The sequence below is a fragment of the Pongo pygmaeus genome, chromosome 11 (genome assembly GCF_028885625.2).
Source record: "Pongo pygmaeus isolate AG05252 chromosome 11, NHGRI_mPonPyg2-v2.0_pri, whole genome shotgun sequence".
NCBI lineage: Eukaryota > Metazoa > Chordata > Mammalia > Primates > Hominidae > Pongo > Pongo pygmaeus.
This window is the reverse complement of record NC_072384.2, coordinates 34007017-34032704: the sequence shown is the minus strand read 5'-3', so window position 1 is coordinate 34032704 and position 25688 is coordinate 34007017. Positions and strand designations below refer to the sequence as shown.

Sequence of the window (25688 nt, the reverse complement as noted above, 5' to 3'; positions counted from 1 at the left end):
CCTGGCTTCTGTCTCATCCTGGTTGCCCACCACCCATCATGAACCATGGCCAGACAAGCTGGAGGCTGAGGTAACCATGAATTTGCCTTGCCCAGCATGATTTTCTTCCTGTGGCTTCTCCTGATAGTAATCCTGCCCTCCAGCTTTGCCCACAATGTGGACACATGACCCAGGCTGAACCAGGGCACCATCCCTGGCTGGTTACAGAGATTGGCTCAGAAATGAGCACATTGCAGGAACACAGGTCCCTGGATGACCTTGGCTGACCCAGCTCTTCACCTTCTTGCTTTTAATTCCTAGACAGAAACTACTGAAAATCTTGTAATAAGGAGGAAATGTCTGGAGCAATCCAGGCTATGTCCTTATTCGTTCTAGAATAGGGTGTTCTGCAGTGCTTGCATTCAGCAGTCCAAGTGGTACCCAGGGTATATAAACCCAGGATGGAGTGCTTTCAGAGTCCCTCAGCTAGAGTGTAATGTAAGGCATGCTCAGACTCCATCTGCCCTTGGCAGCATTCCTGAACCTTGGGGAACTGCTCATGGTGGACCCTGGGCTTCTGTTGATTTTTGCTGCTTAACTGTGAGTAACAAAGTTGCTTTTCCTAAATTGTGCCAATGTTCCGTCTCCCCAGACTAGACCAAAAAATGCAAGTGGTGAGGGATTGGGGCTCCTTTTTTCTCCTTGCAGCTGTCCTGATGGCGTGGGGACTGCTGCAGCAGCCAGGGCTGCTTTGAGCTCCAGAGTAAGAACCCTCGCAGAACTCTGGAAGCTGGGTTTGTGCAAAACCTCCTGCCAGACTTGGACTTTGCATACATTATCAAGCCAGGATAATTAGAGCCCTTCTTTGGGACTGTTTTATAGAAACTAAGGGAAAGGACAGCCTCCTGCCTCTTGAGTTTCTAGAAGGATTCAAATCTAGGGCTGTCAGCGTTCATCTTCCCTGCCATGTGGGAAAGACCCTTCAGAGGTAATATACAATATGCCAACATTCAGGAAGTGACAGCAACAAGGCGTGGAGAGAGTAAACAGCAGTCTGACAACAGTGATGCAGTTCAGGGTCTGCCACACCTGGTGCTCCCTGTCCTTCCTGCTGACACAAGCCAGCATAGGCTCTGTCTGTTTCACCTTGAGATTATCCTGGCTTATCCTGGTGGCTTTATTTTAATCACAAAGATCCTTATAAGAAGAAAGCAGGGGAATCAGAGTCAGAGAGAAGAAGGCTAACTGGCAGTAAAAACAGAGATCGGAGCAATTCAGCCAGGAGCCGAGGAGTGACAGCCACCTTTAGAAGCTGGAGGATGCAAGGAAACAAATTCTCTCCTGGAGTTTCCAGAGAAAATCAGCTTTGCTGACACCCCCATAAGATGATTTCAGCCCCATAAGGCTCATTTCCAGCTTCTGACTCCCAGAATTGTAAGAGAATAAATTTGTGTGGTTTCAAGCCTCCAAGTCTGCAGTAATTTGTTATGGAGCAATAACAAATGAGTACACCCCGCTGCACCTCAAGTTTCTCACTTGTAAATTGGAAGCCTCACCAAATTTAGCTGACCTGTGAGGCCTCATCTAACTCTCTTTTTCGTATTTGCATTCTATAATTATTTTCTTGGCTTTCTTTTGGGCTAGGCAGAATAAGTATCTATAGTATCTATCAGCTGGCTTTTTCAGACATTCAGAAATTGAGGAGCAGTGAGGTATAACAAGGACACACAGCTCTGGCCAAGGCTAACCAGAACCCAGTCACTCATCTCTTCAGTTCTGTTAGATTACAAAGTCATAGAAGAGGTCTTTCTTGCTTATGTTTTGTTTGGATATAGAATAATTTGAGCCAATCCCAATGGCATCGGCATCATGAGATGACAATACAAGGTCAGACTAAGGGAGGACTTGAAAATCAGAGTCAAGGTGATGAACAGCAGCCCTTCCCAACAGGCATTGAGCGTTAGAAACAATTATCAAGTTTATAAACAGCCACAAAGCTTCACAGTCTCCCAAGGTGGCACAGATGCTTGCACACATGGGATTACTATTTTAGAATTAAAGTACTATCAGGACATTTTCCCCCCACTTATTAAGGGGTTTTTCATCTGAGGATCTTGATGTCCATTTCTGCCCAATGAGAACTTAGAATTTTCAGTCTTCACCTGAGAAAAGAGGAAGAAAAACATCACAGAGGAGAAAGAGGAACAAAAATTTCCACCCTTATGTATAGGTTCCTTAAACAACTGTGTTGAAACAGGTTCCTTAAACAACAGTAGTGAAAAGGACTACACTGAGTTATTTTAATAGCGTCATTGTTAATTCACTCTTTTTTCATTAAATCAGTAAATATTTTTCTACTTTATAAATGTGTGTCTACCTTATCCCAGGCACTGTTCTAAGCACTTGTGATACATTTGTGAATAAAAGTGGCAACCCCTCTCATCCACATGGGCCACACATTCTCAGGATGTCTGATTGAGCGTGGCATTACTGATGGTGGAAAAGCTGATGGCTGTGGAATTAGAGGGCTTCCTCAGGCTCATTCCTGGGCAGTGAGTCACATTGTCAGCCTGTGTCTCCAGCAGCCATTCCTCCTTCCCCATTGTATTGCAAATATATTCTTACATTTTCTGTATATTATGATGTTCTGACATCATAAAACATAAAACCCCTTTTGGGTCCAGGGGAGACTGCCCCTCTGGGGCTAGCCAATTCCTAGAGATAACAAAAGGCCCAGCCTGGAGCGTGTTCTTTTTTTTTTTTTTTTTTTTTTAAATGTTTGTTTGTTTCTCTTTTTGTTTTTCTTGAGAGAGGGTCTCACTTACTTTGTCACCCAGACTGGAGTGCAGTGGTATGAACATGGCTTAATGCAGCCTTGACTTACTGGGCTCAAGCCATCCTCCCACCTTAGCCTCCTGGGTAGCTGGGGCCACAGGCATGCACCACTACACCCAGCAAATTAAAAAAGAATTGGGGTAGAAACAGGGTCTCGCCCTGTTGCCCAGGCTGGTTTCAAACTCCTGGGCTCAAGTGATTCTCCCACCTTGGCCTCCCAAAGTGCTGGGGTTACCACGCCTGGCCCTAGAGCATTTGATTAGCAAACTAACCAACCAGAGCCCTCCCTCATCTGACCCATACACCCCAGGAGACAATGTCTGTCTGCGTTCATCACTCCACAGCCAGGTGCCAGGCAACTAGGGACCACCCCTGTAGCCTAGAGCCCGCTGAAATTCTTCAAACTAGCCAATCCTAGACTGTTCACCCTGCCCTACCTTGCTTTTTCCACAGAAATGCCAAGGAAGGCTCTGGTCTAAACCTTGCCCTCACTCCTGTCTTCTGGCTCCTGACCACCCTGGTGTCTTCCCCTGAGGCCCTGCAAGGCATATCATGCTTCCTGTCCCTAGGACCTGTGAGTAGAATAAACTTTGTTTTCCTGAGCCTCCCCTGTGTCCCCTGTTGTGCCCACATGGACTCACCATCGCACAAAAGAACACAAAACAGCCACTCACCAAGCTCCTGTCTCTTTTAGTGGATGAGCACGGGGCCCAGCAGGAACGGCTGGAGCTCATGGAGTCAGATTCTGTGATTCAAGTTTTGGCTAGGTCACCCCCTAGCTGTGTGACCTCAGGAAAGTCACTTTCAGCCACTCAGAGCCTCAGTTTTCTCAGCTGTAAGACGGAGGTGATAACGATGACTTTGTGTTGCTGCCATAAGGGTTAAAGAATGGAAAGTGCTGGGCCCAGAGGAGCTGTGAGTCTTTCACCTGTTCTTGCCCCAATTATGGGCTGGACGAGCTCTGCTATAAACAGTTATTCTGGGATTGAAGTAAGACATGGAACATGGAGGTAAGGAAACACCAGAACTGAGGGAGCCAAGCTCATTTGTAAATGGTAACCAGACAGCAGGTGCTGGGCAAGGGCACAGCTGGGAGAGGCCAGGTATCCATTTATTCATCCATTCAACAGATGCTCACCATGCCCTACTGTGCACATGCTGGGCACTGTATTAAGACACAGGGAGACTGAGAATAAGATGGGTACTGTCACGAGAAGGGGACCAATGGAAAGCAATACAATACAATGTGATATGTGATCTGAAAGAGGGGTGCACTGGTGTGTTTTTGGAAAAGGAGGAGGGCCTATCTCCTCGTCTGGGCATGGGGAGAGTGTCAGGGAAGGTTTCACAGATCATGCAAGCACTAAATGGAAGGCATTAGCCAGGTGGAAGAGCATTCCAGTCAGGTGGGAAAACAAAGGGCAAGACTTAGTGATTTGGGGGAACCCAGGACATGAGTGTGGCTGGAGCTTAGGGGTCAAAAGGGAGATAGAAAGGTGCAGAGGCCCTAAGAAGCCAGAACGTGGGTGGCTTTTGATGTCAGGCTAGGGAACTTGTAAATATTAGCCTGCGATAATGAGGAGCTATTGGTGGCATTTCAGCAGGGAAAAGACATGACTAAGCTTGTGTTTTATTACTTTGACTGTATTGTGGAGAAGGAGTGAGGTGGAGAGAGCTGTTAGCGGAAGCAGAGCCAGTAGGAGCCTCTCGCTCAGTTCAGGTGAGAAACGATGACAGCTCTGGGAACATGGCTATGGGGCTGGACTAGTGGTTCCCATTTGGCTGCATGTTGGAATTACCTGGACAAATTAAAAATAAAATACCCATGTTCCATTCAACAAAATCCAGCATCTCTTTATAATTAAAACTTTTAGCAAAATCAGACATACCTCAATGTAATAAAAGCCATCTATGACAAACCCACAGCCAACATAATACTGAATGGGAAAAAGTTGAAAGCATTCCCTCTGGGAACTGGAACAAAACAAGGATGCCCACTCTCACCATTCCTCTTCAACATAGTACTGGAAGTCATAGCCGGAGCAATGAGACAAGAGAAAGAAGCAAAGGCCATCCACATTGGTAAAGAGGAAGTCAAAACAGTCACTGTTTGCTGATGATATGATCGTTTACCTTGAAAACCCTAAAGACTCCTCCAGAAAGCTTCTAGAACTGATAAAAGAATTCAGCAAAGCTTCTGGACGCAAGATTAATGTACACAAATCAGTAGCTGTTCTATAAACCAACAGTGACCAAGCAGAGAATCAAATCAAGAACTCAACTTTTTTTTACAATAGCTGCAAAATATAAACAAATAAAATAGTTAGAAATATACCTAACCAAGGAGGTGAAAGACCTCTACAAGGAAAACTATGAAACACTGCTGAAAGAAATAATAGATGAAGCAAACAAATGGAAACATATCCCATGCTTATGGATAGGTAGAATCAATATTGTGAAAATGGCTATACTGCCAAAAGCAATCTACAAATTCCAGGCAATCAGCATCAAAATGCCACCATCATTCTTTGCAGAATTAGAAAGAACAATTCTAAAATTCATATGGAACCAAAAAAGAGCACACATAGCCAAAGCAAGACTAAGCAAAAAGAACAAATCTGGAGGCATCACACTACCTGATTTCAAACTATACTATAAGACCATAGTCACCAAAACAGCATGGTACTGGTATAAAAATAGGCACATAGACCAAAGGAACAAAATAGAGAACCCCGAAATAAACCCAAATACAGCAAACTGATCTTTGATAAAGCAAACAAAAATATAAGGCAGGGAAAGAACACCCTTTTCAACAAGTGGTGCTGGGATAATCGGATAGCCACATGTAGGAGAAAGAAACCGGGTTCTCATCTCTCACCTTATTCAAAAACCAACTGAAGATGAATTAAGGGCTTAAATCTAAGACGCAAAACTGTAAAAATTCTGGAAGATAACATTGGAAAAACCCTTCTAGACATTGGCTTAGTCAAGGATTTTATGACCAAGAACCCAAAAGCAAATGCAATAAAAACAAAGGTAAATAGCCGGGATTTATTTAAACTAAAGAGCTTTTGTGTGGTAAAAGGAACAGTAAGCAGAGTAAACAGACAACCCACAGAGTGGGAGAAAGTCTTCACAGTCTATATATCTGACAAAAGAATAATATCCACTATCTACAACAAACTCAAACAAATCAGTAAGAATAAAACAAACAATCCCATCAAAAAGTGGGCTAAAGACATGAATAGACAATTTTCAAAAGAAGATATACAAATGGCCAACAAACATATGAAAAAATGCTCAACATCACTAATGATCAGGGAAATGCAAATCAAAACCATAATGCGATACCACCTTACTCCTGCAAGAATGGCCATAATCAAAACATTAAAAAAACAGTAGATGTTGGTATGGATGCAATGATCAAGGAACACTTCTACACTGCTGGTGGGAATGTAAACTAGTACAGCCATTATGGAAAATAGTGTGGAGATTCCTTAAAGGACTAAAAATAGAACTACCATTTGATCCAGCAATCCCACTACTGGGTGTCTACCCAGAGGAAAATGGGTCATTATACGAAAAAGATACTTGCATATGCATGTTTATAGCAGCACAGTTCGCAATGGCAAAATCGTAGAACCAACCCAAGTGCCCATCAATCAATGAGTGGATAAAGAAACTGTGTTATACATACATGATGGAATACTACTCAGCCATAAAAAGGAATGAATTAATGGCATTCACAGCAACCTGGATGAGATTGGAGACTATTATTTCAAGTGAAGTAACTCAGGAATGGAAAACCAAACATGGTATGTTCTCACTGATATGTGGGAGCTAAGCTATGAGGATGCAAAGGTGTAAGAATGATACAATGGACTTTGCGGACTTGGGGGGAAGGGTGGGAGGGGGAGAGGGATAAAAGACTACAAATAGGGTGCAGTGTATACTGCTCGGGTAATGGGTGCACCAAAATCGCACAAATCACCACTAAAGAACTTACTCATATAACCAAACACCACCTCTACCCCAATAACCTATGGTAAAAAAGTACCCATGCCCAAGCCCCATCCCAGACTAATTAACCCAGAATATCTAAGGTGGGCTTAGGCATGGGTGTTCTAAAGAGCTCCCCAGGTGAATCTCACGTGCAGGCAAGGTGGCGGGCCACCGGGTTAGAGAAACAGGAAAGAGGACATATCTTCAGTGGTGTTTCTCAAAGTGTGGTCATTTCCCTCAGAATTACCTGAGTATTTGTTAAAGTGCAGGTTTCCCAGCCCCGTCACTGAACTAGTTAGTCTGCATCTCTGGAGCCATGGTCTGGGAATCTGAATTCACAAAGCAGTGAGTTTTAAGCCCTGAAAGATTGGAAAACCATTCATCTACAGGCACCAAATAAGGGAAGTAAGCACCAACTCTAAGCAGACTGGTGGGCAGAACCTGGGAGGAGTAGAACTGGAGGGACCACCCATCAGAGGTCAGGAAGACACAGGGAAGAAGGGGCCTAGGAGCCACCCAGACAGCAATGGAATGTCAAGGAGGCTCCTTCTGGACCATTCAGGGGTTTCCACAGCACACTTGGGCTTGGGCACTGTATTAGTCTACTAAGATTGCCATAGCAAAAACCACACACCAGGGGCTTAAACAACAGGAATTTATTTTCCCTCAGTTCTGGATACGGGAAGTCCAAGATCAAGGTGTCCACAGGATTGCTTCCTTCTAAGGCCATTCCCTTGGCTTGTTGGTGGCTGTTTCCTCCCTGTGTTTTCACATGGTTTTCCTTCTGTGGGTATCTGTGTCCTCATGTCTTCTTAGAAAGACATTAGTCATATTGGACTAGAGCCCACCCAGGTGAACTCGTTTCACCTTAATTACCTCTTTAAAGGTCCTATCTCCAAATACAGTCACATTCTGATGTACTGGGAGTTAGGGCTTTGTATTAGTCCATTCTCACACTGCTATAAAGAAATACCCAAGACTCGGTAGTTTATAAAGAGAACAGGTTTAATTGGCACACGGTTCTGAAGGCTGTACAGGAAGCATGATGGCATCTTCTTGGCTTCTGGGGAGGCCTCAGGAAACTTTCAATCATGGCAGAAGGCAAAGGGAAAGCACACATCACGTGGCTGGAGCAGGAGCAAAAGAGAGGGGAGGGAGGTGTGATACACTTTTAAACAACCAAATCTCGTGAGAACTAATCACAAAGGGAACGGTGCTAAACTATTTATGAGAAATCCACCCCCATGATCCTATCATCTCCCTGCAGGCCCTACCTCCAACACTGAGTATTACCATTTGACATGGGATTTGGGCAGGGACACAGATCCAAATCATATTGTGTCTGGAATTGGTGGGTTCTTGGTCTCACTGACTTCAAGAATGAAGCTGCGGACCCTCGCGGTGAGTGTTGCAGTTCTTAAAGGCGGTGTGTCCAGACTTTGTTCCTTCTGATGTTCAGATGTGTTCAGAGTTTCTTCCTTCTGGTGGGGTTCGTGGTCTCGCTGGCTTCAGGAGTGAAGCTGCAGACCTTCGCGGTGAGTGTTACAGCTCATAAAGGCAGTGTGGACCCAAAGAGTGAGCAGTAGCAAGATTTATTGCAAAGAGCGAAAGAACAAACCTTCCACAGTGTGGAAGGGGACCCCAGGGGGTTGCCGCTGCTGGATTGGGCAGCCTGCTTTTATTCTCTTATCTGGCCCCACCAACATCCTGCTGATTGGTAGAGCTGAGTGGTCTGTTTTCACAGGGCGCTGATTGGTGCATTTACAATCCCTGAACTAGACACAAAGGTTCTCCACGTCCCCACCAGACTCAGGAGCCCAGCTGGCTTCACCCAGTGGATTCCGCACCAGGGCTGCAGGTGGAGCTGTCTGCCAGTCCCGGGCTAGGCGCCCGCACTTCTCAGCCCTTGAGTAGTCGATGGGACTGGGCGCCGTGGAGCAGGGGGCGGCGCTCGTAGAGGGAGGCTCCCGCGGCACAGGAGCCCACGGAGGTGGGGGGAGGCTCAGGCATGGCGGGCTGCAGGTTCCGAGCCCTGCCCTACGGGAAGGCAGCTAAGGCCCGGGGAGAAATTGAGCACAGCAGCTGCTGGCCCAGGTGCTAAGCCCCTCACTGCCCGGGGCCTGCCGGCCGCTCCGAGCGCGGGCCGGGGAGCCCACGCCCACCCGGAGCTCGCGCTGGGCCGCAAGCACCGCGCTCAGCCCCAGTTCCCGCCCGTGCCTCTCCTTCCACACCTCCCTGCAAGCTGAGGGAGCCGGCTCCAGTCTTGGCCAGCCCAGAAAGGGGCTCCCACAGTGCAGCGGCGGGCTGAAGGGCTCCCCAAGTGCCGCCAAAGTGGGAGCCCAGGCAGAGGAGGCGCCGAGAGTGAGCGAGGGCGCACGCCGTCACCTCTCAGTATCAGCTTCAACATATGAGTTTTGTGGAGATACAATGCAGCCCATAACAGATATCTTGGAGCTGGAAAGGGAGATCGAGACATATGGGCACTGATACCCACAAGAAAATAGATCAGATGAATAGAAGGTTTCCACCAAGGGCAGGTGAGAACACAGGCCTTCAGGAAGCCTCGGACACGACGGAGCAGGCCGCTGGAGCACCTCCTTCAGGGACCCAGTTGATTCTCTGTCAGGAAGATGAGGAAAAGGGAAAAAAGTTATAATAAAAACTACAAGTAAAATATTACAGAAAAGAGTAGAGAAGGAATCATGTTTATAGTTGAATGCAATAGATATATCAGTTATTTCATGGAAAATTCTCCATATTAAATATTTTGTATTAAAGCTCTAAGTTGCCTCCTGGTGACGTTCTAACTGAGAGCTTGCATGTGTTTAAGTCGATTTGAGCTTGCAGACAGGGGAATGGACTGGGCTTCCATGGATTTTGGTGTCCGTGAGGGTCCTGGAACCAATCCCCTGATACCAAGGGACGACTGTATCTCTTCCAAAAATTACTTTACATTTTCCATTTAAGATATTGTTCAGAATGAAATGGTCAATGTAGAATTTTTGCAGAAGAGATATTTAAAACAATCTAAACGTTCATCAGTTAGGGAAATAGTTAAATAAATTATTATTCACTCATACAATGGAATATCTTGCACCTATAGAAGGTGAGGTAGATTTATATGTATATAAAGGTGCAGAATAATTTGAGTTGCAGAATAGTGTGATTTACTACAGTTAAAAATTAACTGTGTCTATGTTATATATCTATATATACAAATATATATATATATGCAAAAAATGGTCTCAAAGGATATTTACAGCAATGAATAATATGGTGGCCTTCCCAGTCTCCATTCCAACTATACCCCATCATGTAGTAGCCATTTATTTGATTTGGGTGGAACTGACCCCTCATCCTTCAGAGGTTGGTCCTATTCTTGGAATCAATTAGGATAATCCCATCCTTTTTGCCACAGAGATTGATTCAGGAATGGGAACTGCTCCAATTATTACTTGACATTCCCCAGGCCTTAATGACTGGCTTGTAAGTAGGCGTATAACCAAATTGGATCCAATCAGAATGAAGCCTAGGACTTTCACTCCACCGTTGTTGAGTTTCTTTCTCTTCCCTCTCTTCCTTTTCTTTCCCTCCCTACCCACTTCTCTCTGATAAAATATGTAGCCCTGTTGTCAGCTATGTTACAACCTGAAATGAGCCAGCCTCAGGATGCAGCTGATGTCTTGGAAGCAGAGCAAGGAGATAGAAACAGAGTCTTTGATGACATAGTTGAGTGACTGAATTAAACAAATCCCAAAGCCTGCCCCAACTCTGGACTTTCAAGATCTCTTTACATTTTCTGTTTAAAGTGTTCAAAATGAAATGGTCAGTGTGGCATTGTTTGTAATAGCAAAACATTGGAAACAAATGTTCATTCACTCAGAAAATGATTAAGTAAATTATGAGGGGCAATACATTGTTTTACTGTTTTGTCCACTTTGAATTGAACTTTTCCTTACTGGTAACATAGTTTGAACTGATAAATGCACCAAACTGTTACAAGTTTTTAACCTTGGGAATGGTGGTGGTGGAAGTCAGGGGTGGGCAGAGGGTTGATAGGGAAACTCTTTCACTTTCTATAGTTTTGTACTTCTGTTAAGTTTTAACTTTTTACAGTGAGCATACGTTGCTTTCTTTTAGAATTAAAAACTTTTTAACATAAATGGAGAGTATAATATAGAAACTTTTCACAGAATAGTTTGTGCCAAAGCAAATTTGGAAATATTTTCATCTAGTCTTGGGCGGGGTGGGGTTAGTGCATGGAGGGGGACAAAGGAGACACTTTAGGGGTACGGATCATACTCTGTTTATGGAAATGTTTCTGTGTGTGTTCACTTGGTGCACATTTGTTGAGTGTAACTTTAAAATTTGTGTGCCCTCTTACATGTGTGTTAAACTTCAATAAAATGTTTACATAAAATATTGCAGGCTTTTAGAGAGGGGTTAAAACATGTGTCAGGTTTGAAATAATGTAATCTCAACAGCATCTGCCACACTGTACATACGAGACAGGAAAGGAAGGTTGTCCGCCATCTTTAGGAGGATGGTATAAAGTTACATTTTTTTTCCCTGAAAGTTCCCCTATCTTAGCAGTTTCAAAGCTAGAACATGTTTCTCTTTATTTTTCTACTGATGGAGGGGGAAGGAAGAAGGCCTAGGAGGAAGATGCAATCTCTGAGAGCTGCCTCAGTGGCTGGATGTGAAGTCAGTCACAAATGACCTGGTCAGCTCAATTATCTAAGGCTTGAAGAGAGCAGGTAAGCATTTACTCATTTGTTCCTTCAACGACCTTTTCTTTTTTCTGGGCACTTAAACTCTGGCTGCATTCTGGTAGATGCCTGAAACACTAGGATGAATAAACTGTGTTCTTGCCTTAAGAAATTTTCCATCATGCAGAAAGAAATTGGTATATTAACAAAATTAGAGAAATACAGTGTTACAAGGGCTGCAATGGAAGTATGCATAGAGTATCAGTCGAGAGAAGGAAAAATCGGAGCCCCTTAGGGGGTGATTTTTCAGGAGGCAATGATCTAAGGGATGGCAAGAAGGTGGAATTATCAGAGGTTGGTCACCTGTCGCTTGTAATGTGTGAGGAAGAGTGAAGTGAAGGGGAGGTATTTCTCGGATCCTGGCTTGAGATGATATGGTGGATGGTGCTGAAATTCTCCAATAAATGGAGGTTGAAGATGCATAGATTTCGGGATTCTGCTTTTGGACATATTGAATTTGGGGAGTGGGCTTACTCAGCAGGAGATGTTCAAGGACAATTGGATTTGTGGGTCTAGGGCAAAAGGCCAGAGGCGTAGGAAGAAAATCATGGAGCGTAGATGCAATAATTTTTTTTGATATGTGAGCAGAAGAAAATGAAACAATTTTTTGAGCGTATGTAACTCCCTTTTCCCATATCAGATGCAGCTGACTTTGTTCTTTATTCTTGTTAGTCCCCTACTCCTCCACATCTTTGACATTTCCCATGGAGCTGAGTGAGATGACTCATTAGTTCTGCATAGTCAGTAGCCCCTAGCAACCTCTGACCGGTTTCAGTACAAACTGTTTAGCCAAGGCAGACCTATTCCTCCCAATACATGTGGTCATTCCAGATAAAAATTTTTATAAATATTTTTATTGTAAAATAGTATTGTAAAAACACAGATACTAAAAATCACAGAAATCAAATGCATGGCTTAATAAATCATTATAAAGCAAGTACCACCCAAATCAAGAAATATAACTCTCCCAGCCACCCCAGAAGTTCCTTCAATATGCCCCATCCAAATTCTTTTCTTCCACAATTAAGCATTATTCAGAGAAAATTGTGAATTTGTACACTTAACAAAGTTTTAGCTTATTTTGTTGCAGAATCCTTTATGCCCACCATTGCCTTTTCCTGGGATGCCCTTCCACCCTTGTAAGTCAGTGTTAGAACTCACCCCCATTAAGCATTTCCAGATTATATGTGTCAAATACCTACTATGTGTAGTCAGTGTACTAAGGAATCCAAGAAAATGTGTCTTAGAACCTGCTCCCTCTCCTTACTGCATTACTAGTTACTTATATTTTATTTGATTTTCCCCCTTTTGTTAATTTTGTCCTGACATCCTTCTCTTCGTGACTCTATTATAGATTCTTTCAAAGTAGATAAAAAACATACTGCTTGTGTTTTCCAGATCCTTGCCATTCAGAGGCTGGTCCGTACACCAGCAGCGCTGGCATCACCAGGGAGCTTGTTAGAACTGCAGAAAATTGGACCCCACTCCAGACCTGCGGAATTAAAATCTGCATTTTACCAAGATTGCTAGGTGATTCTTGTGTACTTTCAAGTTAAGAAGCCCTATCCTTGAGCAGGGCTTTCTTGTGCTTTGCTGTACATTGGAATCACTTGGAGATCTTTCAGAAACATTTAAGCCTGTGTCCCACCCCCAGAGATTCTGAGCAATTTGTCAGGGGTAGGTTGGCTTGAACATCAAGATTTTTAAAAGCATCCTGATAAGGTGACTAACTGTCTCAATTTCCCTGGGACTGAGATAATTTTCCAGGACATGGAATTTTCAGTGCTAAAACCAGGAATGTCTTGGGCCAACCAGGGTGAGTTTGTTGCCCTATCCCTAGTGATTGTAAAGTTGAGACCCACTGCTGATGAGAATGCACAGCAAAGGCTGGTAATGCAGAACTATGCCGTTCTGTTTAGACCGCAAGTCTCTTAAAGGCTGAAATGACATTTAAACATTCTTTTTGTATGTATATTTTCCAAATGAAGCCTCTTAATAATGCTGTAACCAACATGATATTTCTCCAAATGCTCTGTAGTCATACCTCAAGTTTATACTTTTTATTCCATGGTAAAGGGAGTTAATAAATTTAAGATTCACACTTCAGGCATGTGGACATACACATACTTCCCTCTTTCCAAGTGAAGATCTTAGAGCCCTTCCTGTAAGTGCTGTTGGAGTTGACCTTGGCAGCCAGCTTAGATACTCCTGTACTGGACAGGTCCTCACTCAGCCCCAGCCCTAGAGTCCATGCCTGCAAGGGTGCCACACCCTAGCTCTTGAGTGTTGATTATGTTTCTTCAAGATATGCCAAAGATGGATAGTATGTTTATATTTGGTTTTCCAAAGTCCGTACAAGAAGCGAAGTAAAGTAACTATATACCTTAACCTAAGTAACTATACACCTTAACCTGAAATCTCATGGAGCTGTATCAGGTGCAGAAGCCATGCTCTGGGCCATCTGTAGATTCTTCCATAGAGGCTGTGCATGGTAGTGGATAAAAGCAGACCTCAGGAATGAGATTTGGTTTCCTTATCTTTACAACAGGGATGCTAATAATACCATATCTGATTTATAGGACTATGAGGACTATGTGATTTTTTATGTGAGTTCCATTAGAACACTCATGACCCTTAGCAAGTGGCTGCGCCAGAGATAACTGTGACGTTTATTCCCAGTGGAGGCTCTTATGTCTAATGTGTTTCCTTTGTCTTCTTGGTCTTTCCTCTTTTTCCTATGTGTATTCCTGAAATTGGGGCTCTGGGGACATTTACTAAAAATGTTAAAAAATAAATAAGAACAAAAAAAGACAGCACTCAATTTCTTATAGTCTTTCAGTTGTCAGGTTTTATGACCATGTGCTCTTACCCATATATGACTTTCTTTTATTTTTTATTTTTTTAAATTTTATTTTAGGTTTGGGGGTACATGTGAAGGTTTTTTACATAGGTAAACACATGTCACCAGGGATGTTGTACAGATTATTTCATCATCCAGGTATTAAGTGCAGTACCCAATAGTTATCTTTTCTGCAGCTGGGCATGGTGGCTCACGCCTGTAGTCCCAACACTTTGGGAGGCTGAGGGGGCAGATCACTTGAGGTCAGGAGTTGAAGACCAGCCTGGATGACATGGTTGGCAGGGGCATGGTGATCCTCAGACTGCAGGTGGAGTGCTCGGGTAAAGGGTGGTAGCAGCTGCACTGAGGCCCTGGCACTGGAGAGGGTGGGGTCATCCTCAGTGGTCACAGCCTGGGCCAGAGCGTAGGAAAACCACATCTCTCTCATGCTCCAGTTCCAGTGGGGCTTGTTCTCTACCTCAGCAGTAGTAGCCTGTTCCTAGTTTATGCTCCTCCCTGGCTGCAGGAGCTCCCACCCAGCTGGCGACTAAGACCAAGCAGCAACTCACACCCTGCTTGCATCCCAGTCTTCTGTCCCAGTGGCGCTCACTTCTTGGCACCAACAGCTGCTGCCCGCACCTTGCTTGCTTTTTAGCTCTGGCTGTGGGACAACTTCCAGCTTGCTCCTCACTCCCAGCAGCAACAGAGTCTTTGTAATGCCTCAGTCTTGGCATTGCTGGGCTCCAGGACAGTATGCAGTCTGCCAAAGGCTAGGTCTGAAAATGGCATTTTGCCATAGCTGCTTAGGCTCAGAAAGGGTATGGGACTCAATGTGAGCTCCCTCCCTGGAGTGGTTCCATCCCATGATCTCCCAGCAGCTCCCTATGTTAGTATCAGGAGTTGGGAGGGTTGAGGGGCTGTCTTGTGGCAGGATTGCAGGATTCCATGGTGGGGATGTGGGCCTCTGGAAGTCACTCACCATTTCCTTGCCTTGGGAAGTTACTCCTGCTCCCAGTTCATCCCCTCCAGGCAGGCTGTCTCTCTCCCTTCTTACCTGCTTTCTGGTGTTTCTTGTTACTTCTCTATTGAATTCCAACATTCTCTCTTGGATGGTGTATTCAAAGTATGACTGTCTATACACACTAAGTGGAAGAGGTAGGCATGAAATGCTTCTAATCAGCCATCTTGAAGCCCCTCCTCAGCTTTCCTTTTTTAGAACAGTTTTAGATTTGCATAAAGTTGAGAAGATTAGAAAGTTCCATGTACCTTGCACCCAGTGCCCCCATTACTAACATCTCACATGAGTGCCCCTTTTTTACAACTAATAATTGAGACATTACTGAGGTCCATACTTTATTCAGAATTCCTTGATTTTTACCTAATGTCCTTTTCCTGTTCCAGGATTTCATCCACAATGCCATATTTCAGCTAGTGGTTGTGTTTCCTCAGGATCTTCTTGGCTGTAATGGTCCAGTCTCCCTTTTTATACCAACTGTTTTGTTTGGTTATTTATTTATTCATTTATTTTTTGAGACAAAGTCTCGTTCTGTCGCCCAGGCTGGAGTGCAGTGGCACAATCTTGGCTCACGGCAGCCTCTGCCTTCTGGGTTAAGCAATTCTTTTGCCTCAGCCTCCCGAGTAGCTGGGATTACAGGCGTGCACCACCAGGCCTGGCTAATTTTTGTATTTTTGGTAAAGACAGGGTTTCACCATGTTGACCAGGCTGGTCTCAAACTCCTGGCCTCAGGTGATCCTTTTGTCTTGGCCTCCCAAAGTGCTGGGATTACAGGTATGAGCCACTGTGCCTGGCCCCAGCTGTTTTAGATTATTCACTATTGTGATTGTGAAATTAATTCATGGCTAATGCATATACACATAGTTGAAAAATCAATATAATGACCTAAATTATAATAGAGGAGGAATAAAAGTAAAGCAATACATAATTAATATTTAAATGCTCACTCAGAGCTACACCAGAGGTCATAAATAAGTAGTCAGATATTTGTACCTATTTATAATTTAAGAACAGAGAGTCAGGCACTCTGGAATATTTTTTATACTTTTTCTTTATATTGCTGTTATTTTGAAACAGGAGCTAAAGTACACACATATGGAATTACTGGGCCTGTGGGCATCATATATGTGTTGATTGCTGAAACAGATACCATGAATGGAACTGGCTTCTGTGTCCTGATTTTCCAAAGTGGTAAACAGAGTACCATCCCTTCCTAGACTTATACAGTAGTTGCATTTCCAGAAATTCCTGTGTGTATTCACAAGATGCAAAAACATTTTGTGTTTATATGTAAAACAAAGTTAAAGTTCCAATGTAATTAGATGCACATTTCAACTGAAGCAAAGGTCAGGTCTGACAAATGAAAGCCATGTGGGACACAGACCAATCTCCTGCATCTGGGGCCACCCCTAACTAAATGTCAGTGGCCCCCTCCTCCCATCATTGTGATGACCAAAGAAAGTACCTGCAAATTTCCAAAATGCCCCCTAGGGGGCAGTACTCCTGTGGATTATGGTGGTGGGCAGAGGTCGACAAGGCAGATCGGCCTTTGTTCATCTGTGAAATGAGGACAGTAGTAGCTGAATGAGGGAGACAATGCTTGTAAAACACTTAGCTAGGTACCCGGCACATGGTATGTCCTCCAAAAATGTAAGCTAGTGTTATCTTCCAGTTAATCAGCAGGGATTGTTTGAGGGGACACTGTGTCCCCGATACCCAGGTAGGTGTGTGTAAGGAATGCACATCAGGCAAGCACCACTATCCCTGCTCCACACATGAAATAAATGGTAAATTATTAATCAATTACAGTTTAGAAAAAGGAGCACCCAGAGGGGAGCTGGAGTCAGAGAAATCTTTCTGGAAAAGACAATAACGGCTTGTTTAATCAAGGCAGCTGGAACATGATGGGAAATATATTTATTCCACGAATAACAAAAAACTCCTAGATCCTTGCTTCTCAAAGTGTGGTCTTCAGATCTGCAGCATCAGCAGCATCGGGAGGTTTGTTAGAAACAGAATCTCAGCCTGGTGGAAAACAACAAAAAAGAAACTTTTAATCTGAGGAATGCAAGCCCCTTTACATTATCAGGCCCAGAGACTTACTGGAATGAAACAGCAGCAAGTGACAACCATTTGAGTGAAATAATGATCTCTAGAAGCCACTGACTATGTGGGCTCTAGACTAATTTATGCCAAATAGCCATAAAATGGCCATACACTGGACACCATAACTCCTACCCTACAGTTCAACAATCTATAGCCAATCACTAACCCAAGTTATCTCTGCAAACCAATGAGGATTCCTGTCACACAACTTTATATTGGCCCTCTCTTTGCTCCCTTTGCCTTTAAAACCCTGCTTATAACAAAGGCTAATGGAGCACTCCTCAAGGCAATTTAGAAACGTCCTGGGTAGCTGTCCTCATTTGGGCTCAAGCAAATTCTTTCAATTATATTTTGTGCCTCAGCCTCTTCCTTTTAGGTTGACAGCCTCTATCCCAGACCAACTAAATTGGAATCAGCATTTTAAGAAGAATTGCGGGTGTTCATTGCCACACTCACCTTTGAGATATGCTGGACTTACAGAACCAACTGAGGAACCAGAGGAAAGAATAATGATACCAGTTCCTTTGGTGAGAATCTGCTGCAGACCGTGTGTGTGTGTGTGTGTGTGTTTGTGTGTGTATGTGAAGGTCACAGAGCTAGATGGTCCATATTGTGGAGAGTAATCATAAAGGGTGGTTGCAGAATAATTGACATCAGAATGTGTGTTGGAGGCCTGGGGGCGAGAGGGGTTTAAAGGAAGGTTCCCAGCCAGATCCCAGATCTATTGAACCAGAATCTCAGAGAGCCAGGGAGGAATAATTTTTTGTTTTGTTTTGTTTTTGAGATGGAGTCTCGCTCTGTCGCCCAGGCTGGAGTGCAGTGGCACAATCTCAGCTCACTGCAAGCTCCGCCTCCTGGGTTCACGCCATTCTCCTGCCTCAGCCTCCTGAGTAGCCGGGACTACAGGCACCCGCCACCACGCCCGGCTAATTTTCTGTATTTTTAGTAGGGACGGGGTTTCACCATGTTAGCCAGGATGGTCTCGATCTCCTGACCTTGTGATCTGCCCACCTCGGCCTCCCAAAGTGCTGGGATTGCAAGCGTGAGCCGCCATGCCCCGCCAATTTTTTTTAAGCCCCCAGATGACTCTTAGAATGGGGAAGGGCCTTACAAAATACCCACGCCAAGGTCCCAGCCAAGAACGGTCACGTTAAATATGATATCAGAATCTCTAGCAGTCGAAGCTTCCGTATTTTTGTTCTTAGACTCCCCAGGTGATACTTTGAGAGCCATTGACAGGGGGATTAAATGGTATAGACTGGAGGAAAAAAGTGGAGGAGATGGCTCTGCAAATATATCTGAAGGATGTTCTACCTTAGAGGATAGAACCAGGATTAATGGGTAGAGATTTTCGTTGTCTTTATCCAAGTAATCATAGCATTTTTCTTTTTCTTTGCAGCAGGAAGGGATCTTTGAAATGACCTAGTTCAACTCTTTCAATTTGTAGTTGAAGAAATTAGTGGTCAACGAGGTAAAATAAGTTGGTCAAGGTCAACTCAGATCTTCTCATTCCAATCCAGCAACAACAATAATAACAGCAGCAACAAAATAAAGTAAGACCCCTCTCCCCATTTCTGGTGATATTTCCAGTGCACCACAAAGGCATTTAAATCCTACTCTCATTTCAATCACAAGCAAAGCAGACAAGAAAAAGGAAAAGGGTGACTCTTCAAGAAACGAGGAGGACTCCTTTAAATGAGGAATTGACATTTTGGAGTACCCAGATTAAATTCAGAGACTGAATCAATCTAAAGTTGAAAGCCGGACTCTAGAGCTTGGATGTTGATACCATTGAAACGGTAGGGGCAGAAAAGGTGTGATACCTTTCCTTCCCATCATAAGGGGCACGGCTAACATGCTTATAACAAAAGATAGGTTAATAAGAGAAAAACGTAACAAATTTATTGAATCAAAGTTTTATGTGATACAGGAGCCTTCAGAAATGAAGATGCAAAGACTCAGGGAAAACTGCCTGTTTTTATGCTTAGATTCAGTGAAGAATGGACAGCCTTATAGAAATGTGATTGGACAAAGGGTGTGATCTAATGGTAATAGACTGAGGGGTGAACCCAGCGAGGCCTGTTCAGATTCTTCTTGGCCTCTCTGTGCAGCATGTATAGAGCAGGACCTCTTCTGGAATGAGGGTCTTAGGATCTACTATCAGACGAGGTAGGTCTGAGTATTTCTTTATGGCCAGCTCCTACACAGAAAGGCAGAGGACCAGGGAGGTTGGAGTACTATTTCTAGGTTGTATGACCACCGTAGGGAAGAGGAATTCTGGTTTCTATGAATTGCTTAGTGGGGAGAAAGTCGGGCGGGAGACAGACTTTGTTTCTAAGGCGGCTTCAGAGGCCTGTTTAGTTTTTTAGTTCAAACTTAGCATACCAAAGTGCCATATGTTGGGGTATACTTTTCTGAGCCTCAACAAATCCAAGCTGAATTTATCAAACAGCAGGTCCTCTTTTGCTCCTCTCTGGGCATCAAGAGAGCTGGCGTGTGCCCTGCGGTGGATCAGCTCACTGGTGAGATCAGCCCCACCGCACAAAATGAATTAAGAGCTGCAGGGGTCAGAGTTGGGGAGACTTCTCGTAGAAGGGAGACTTCCATGGATTTCTGAAGATCACACAAGGCTTAGATGAGCAGGGGAGCGAACTGTATGGGACAAAGGCCCAGGAAGAGTGGAAATGGGGAAGCCTCGGAGTTCAAGCATCTTCTATAGCGCCCGCTGTCCTAAAGATACCCCATCCCTGGCTAAATGGGTGCTCCAAGGAGAAACTGGGAGGAGAGTTAAAGCTCCGAGAAGGACAGAGAGCGACGGGCTTGGGGACAGATGAACCCTTTTCCCCTGGATGAGCAGTGAGACTGGAGGCCCAGGCAAAGACCCTGTACAGCCTCTGAAGCCTGTGCAGCTCCAGAAGAGAAAGATGCCAAATTAGGGGCGCTGTCTGCTACCCACGCGCGGCCGCGGGCTTCGCGGACCGCAGAGGAATCCAGTGGGAGGGGTCCCCTCTGGGCACCATCCCGCGGCGCAGATGGGGCGGGTCCCCGCTACGCCCTAGCCAAGCTTTGCCAGGGCCGCCTGTGGGTCCCCACGCTGGGTTCCTCCCTCTCCTCCGCCTCGGTGCGCCAGCTCCCGCGCCCGAGCCTCGGGGCGGGTCCCTGCCGCCCGCACCTGCCCCCAGGGGCGGAGCGCGGCGGCGACAACGCGGCCCCAGCCTCCGCCACCGGCCGCGGAACCGCGCGGCTCTCCGCTCGTCCCCGCCCCCGCCCGTGCACCTCCACTCCGCGGCGCCTGCCCGCCCTCCCTCCCTCCTTGTCCACGCGGCCAGTCCGTCCGCTCCTGCGCCCGCCAGAGCCGCGGCGCCTCGCACTTCTGACTCGAGTCGTCGCCGCCGCCGCCAGGATCCCAGCCCCGCGCCATGGAGCCGGCCGCGGGCATCCAGCGCCGCAGCTCCCAGGGGCCCGCCGTCCCGCCGCCGCCGCCCCGGGGCCACGCGCCACCGGCCGCCGCACCCGGCCCGGCCCAGCTGAGCTCCCCCGCGCGCGAGCCGCCCCAGCTGGAGGAGGAGCGGCAGGTGCGGATCAGCGAGAGCGGCCAGTTCAGCGACGGACTGGAAGACCGAGGTGAGCGCTAGCCGGCCGACCCGGCCGGCGACGGGGGTGGCTGCTCGGGGCCCGCCTCTCCCCACTCGCGGGCTGCGATGGGCGAGGCTCGGGGATCGGAGCGCGCGGGGGCGCGGAGCCCCGACTTCCCGGCGAGAACGCTGCGAGCCGAGAGCGGCAGCCCCACCTGCGGCCGGCACCGCCTCGGCTGCGGTTCCTTCCCTCGAAGCACAGACCCCGGCTGCCTTCAGGCCGACCCCGCCTGGACTCTTGCCCTCCTCTCCGCCAGCTCCAGGCCCTCCGGCGCCCACGGGAAAAGTTTGCGGGAGGCATTTTTTGCGTTCGGAGTCGAGCGCTTCTGGGCCACTCCGGGCCCTACTCAGCTCGGAGGGACCCGGGCTCGTTGCATCCTCCTTTCAGTAGTCCCCTGCGGCTCCACCGGCTGCCTGGGAGAACTTCCCTCTGCGGGTGTAGTCGCGAGATGTCCTTCGGCGGCCGCCCGGCTGCCCGCCCCGGCGAAGGGCGCAAGCAGGGGAGCGAGCCGGGACTCGGGCGGCCTCTGGTCTCGGGCAGTCCCCGATTCTCATCGCGGACCCGGGTCACGGTGGGTCCCTGCCCCGTCGTCTCATGATGGGGCAGAGGAATGGGACATTTGGATTTGGGCCACCAGCCTCATCTGGATGGATGCCACTGAAACCTGATGGTTCCGGAGGGCGCGTCTGCAGACCCTTCAGAGTCCCCCTCCACTGACACTGGCCTGGAGGTCCGCACACTTGCCTCTGCTGGGAGACCACACTCTGCCTCCCACCGACTGCCGATGCCCCCTTGAGTCGCCAGTGTAGGACGGGAGAGACTCCCTGCTCATTCCCGCGTCTCTCTCCTCCATCCCTTCCGCGTTTCCTTTGGGCTTGGATTCTTTGCAGAGGGAGCCCTGTTCTTGGCCGCGTCTGCACCTTTTCTACTTCTTGCTGAATCCGAATCCAAATTGTCCCCCTCAGAACGAATCTGTGGTTCTGCTAAAACCGTTTAGTGGCCAAAGCGGGATTCTTGCAGCCAGGCCCTTTAGGGGAAGCCGGCTCTTTGCACCTCCACCCCCTTTTCTTGGAAGCCTTATTTTGTTGGCTGTGGCGGGTTTATATATTTTAGACTTAGCAGGTTTCTGTCCTATTCTTAGTATCTCCTGTACATTTTTATTCCGGTTTAGTGTTCGGATGCACGATCTCTTTCTCTTTAGAAATTCTAAACTGTAGCATGTGAAATAAAATGACATGGAAACGGCAGTTCCCAGAGAATCCGCCTAGATGTTCAGCGAGAACTGGAGCTGCTCCAGTGGCAACGAATTCTGCACCTCTGTTGCAGTTTCTCCCCCTCTTCTCACATAACTAGATGCCATTTAAGAGGTGAGGACAGGGGACATCACGAGCATGGAGCAAAACCTCTCACTTTTATTATAGGATGTGTTCATTACCTTTGCCCCTCTCCAGCTAATATTGTAGGATTTAAAAATTCCATATTGAAGAAAGAAGCCTGGGTTGAGCTTATTTTTGTAGCATTGCAGGTCATCTGTAAGAGCTGGCCTGTTTCTCCGTACCCCACAAAATGATAGGAGGGAAAACAGTGCTAGGGTGAGTTCATATTTAGCATCATTTTGTAGTTCATGTTCAAGTGTAAAAAGCCCTTCTGAATTCATTCTTAAGGTTATTTTTCTCTGGTCAACAGAATTTCATTTTCCATTATATGATAGCATGAAAGCATTGACTGTTCATAAACTGTCACTGTTTGAGAGTGTGGCATATCACACACAGCCTCTCTGTTAGGATGAACCCTATTCCCCAAAGAACCCGGTGCTTTGTGGCATTGAGAGCTGAAAGTCAATGTGACATTCTTTTGTTTGACCTCTTCCTGATGGCAACCAGTATGTGGTGAATAAGTGATTTTTGTTAAGTAAACGAGAACGTTACCTGGGGAGGTTTATTGTAAGATTTTGTGTTTGTTGTTTCTGTTTTTTTTTTCTTATGGGGCTGCATTTTTCCAGTATTGATTTTTGTATCCTTTGGGAATGGGTTGAGTGCAGCTACCTCTTTCCTGCTGGTGAGAGGAATTGGGGAGGAGGAAGCCCCAGCACTTGCCTGCTGTGTGTCTCTGCATCCTGCCTGGCTTGCTTTCTTTCAGGCCTAAATATCTATAGGCTGTCTGTAGATGGGTTGAGGGGTACCTCGGATCTGCACCTGTATTTGGCATTCTCTTTTGTCCTAACTCCCTTTGGAGCTATCAGGATGTGGTTCCAGACCACGGTTAACTCTCATCAAAGGTTTGCTTTAAAATCTAGTGTTTTGAGACTTTGGAGGCATTTGCGCCTTAGAAGTGATGTGGGCTGGTTCTCAGAAACCTAGCTAGCTCAGAATGTCAGTAACTGCAGTGCCATCTGGTTGAACTTAAAGTTCAGGGAGCAAGAGCTCTGTGGCCTAAGACCTTTAGGGACTAAACACAAAAATTAGGCCAGGTTTATCTTAATCATTCTTCCCATCCCCCTCGAATACCTATTCTTCTCCCCACAAGTATTTTCCTATCATTCTGTCCGTAACCTTAGGGCCCAGCTTAGCCTTAGATAATTATATGTGTCAGCATTTCCCACTACTTCCCCATCTAACAAAATCTCCCTTTCTTCACAGAGTTCAAGCTTGACAAACTTAGGAGAAAGGAATTGGAACTCATGTATCCTAGTGTAGAAATAACTGATGGCTCCAGCCTCTCCACATATATTTGTACCTTTCCCCTCTCCAAAATAAATAAAGGATCAGTCTCTCATTAGTACTATGCTTAGTATTCCCAGGCCAAATTTGCAAATATATGAAATTTGAGTGAGTTTAGAAATTCAAATATGGGGGCCAGCTATGGGTAGGGAGGATCCAGCCTTGCCTGCAAATCCGAGGCCTGTTGTAGCTTCTCTAGGCTGTCCTGTCTCTTCAACCTGCCTTTCTTCCAGCTTTAAAGCACAGCTTCCTGAAAACATTAGGAATTCTCACTACATCTTTGTAACTTGTGAGTGTGCCTGCATCCAACATGAGTGTGGAGGTACCTGTGTGTGGAACATTCACTAGGAACTGAGTCTTTATACATCATCATACTCCACTTCCCCTTGAGGAGTGCAAAGTTTTCCATTCTTAGGGTCGGCTATATTTTTAGAAAGGAAAATCAGCAGAAAATAAGCAAAGGTTGAATAGAAATGGGAAAGTCCTTCCATTTTTGGACAGTCTTCCCATTGTACTTATTCCATTTTATTTTTTAATTTTAAAAATATCATGGAGGAGGCACACACAGGCCCAGATCTGGGGAAGAAGTACTGGTCGTAATGCTGAGAAGTCCCAAGTGCCACCTTAGCGGGACAGTCCAGCTGTCCTGGGCTGTCATCTGAAAGTCCTCCAGGGGGGTGCTGTTTCACTGGTGGGTGAAGCATGTAGATTGGTCCGCATGTGTGGTCAGGACCAGTTATATTATTGAAACTAGCTGACTTTGGATGGAAAAATAAATGTTATGCGGCTGAAGAGAAAATGGACATCATTGTCATTCCTCTTAGAAAATGAAATCTACTTCTCAAAGGAACCTTGTTTTTACCTCAGTGGATGACAATCTGGAGATTGTTGCTGTCAAAATACCTAGCAAACAAACTGCTTATTTGAGCCACTAAATGTTATAGCTTCACTTCTCCTGAAAATCAATTGGCCACAATGAAAGGAATATTTTTATATCATTTGGGAAAAGGGACATAAATTATTAAGTGTGCGTGGAATCTGCTCATTCTAGGATAGGGCTATAACTGGTGATTGTATAGTTGAAAACTGGAATAGGGTGGTTTTTGGCAGCTAAGGAAGATATAGACAAAGGGACATGCTATATTTTTATTTAAATTACTTGTACCTGGGCAGAATTTGACAAGAGAGAAGGTATTTATTTTTTCCCTCCAAGTCCACTCACAAAGGAAGGTTTGGGGAGATTTTTACAGAGAGAGGATGGTGATGATGTTTATGCTCAACATTTGCATTTTCATCTCCCTTTTGATTCTGTGTAAGCCTGTAGGTTTCAATTATTTAAAAATCTCTAGGCTGTGAGCTGGGCTCACTCAACAACCTTCTTGACATTCTGGCTTGTTTTGCTCAGGACTTGTTCAGCGATGCTCGAGTCTGGGTTATAAATGGAACTGAGAAGTTTTAGCAGGGTCCTGGCTTTAACTTTTGATCAGGATGTGGTTTTTGGCAACCAGAGGCTTAGTGTGGTACCCAGTTGGATGAATGAGATGGTGTCTTTTATGTGATACGTAGGTGTGATATGTCTCACACTGTGTGATGTTTTACAAATTGGTACCTGAGCTTTCATTACCAATTTCTTCGTTCTTTGGAGCTGCTCTGATGGGGCTGCTCAACCTCTGAAAGTTGTATTGTGGGTTGTTTCACCAGAGATGGTGTAGTAAGCTCCTGTTTATGCAAATGCATGGCTGAAAATGTGGTACTCTGTGCAACTAAGAGATGCTGTATATGATCTA

The 25688-nt window shown here is 45.7% G+C and overlaps 1 protein-coding gene across 1 annotated transcript in view; it reads left to right on the top strand.

Annotated features, from left to right (window-relative positions):
- Nucleotides 1-20798: 20798 nt before the first annotated feature.
- Nucleotides 20799-25688, top strand: part of TMEM163 (transmembrane protein 163) — a 260277-nt gene continuing 255387 nt past the window's right edge. Inside the window, exon 1 of the mRNA XM_054478923.2 lies at nt 20799-21169. Coding sequence (XP_054334898.1) covers nt 20965-21169 — 205 coding nt within the window. The 5' untranslated portion in view covers nt 20799-20964. The remainder of the gene's footprint in view (nt 21170-25688) is intronic.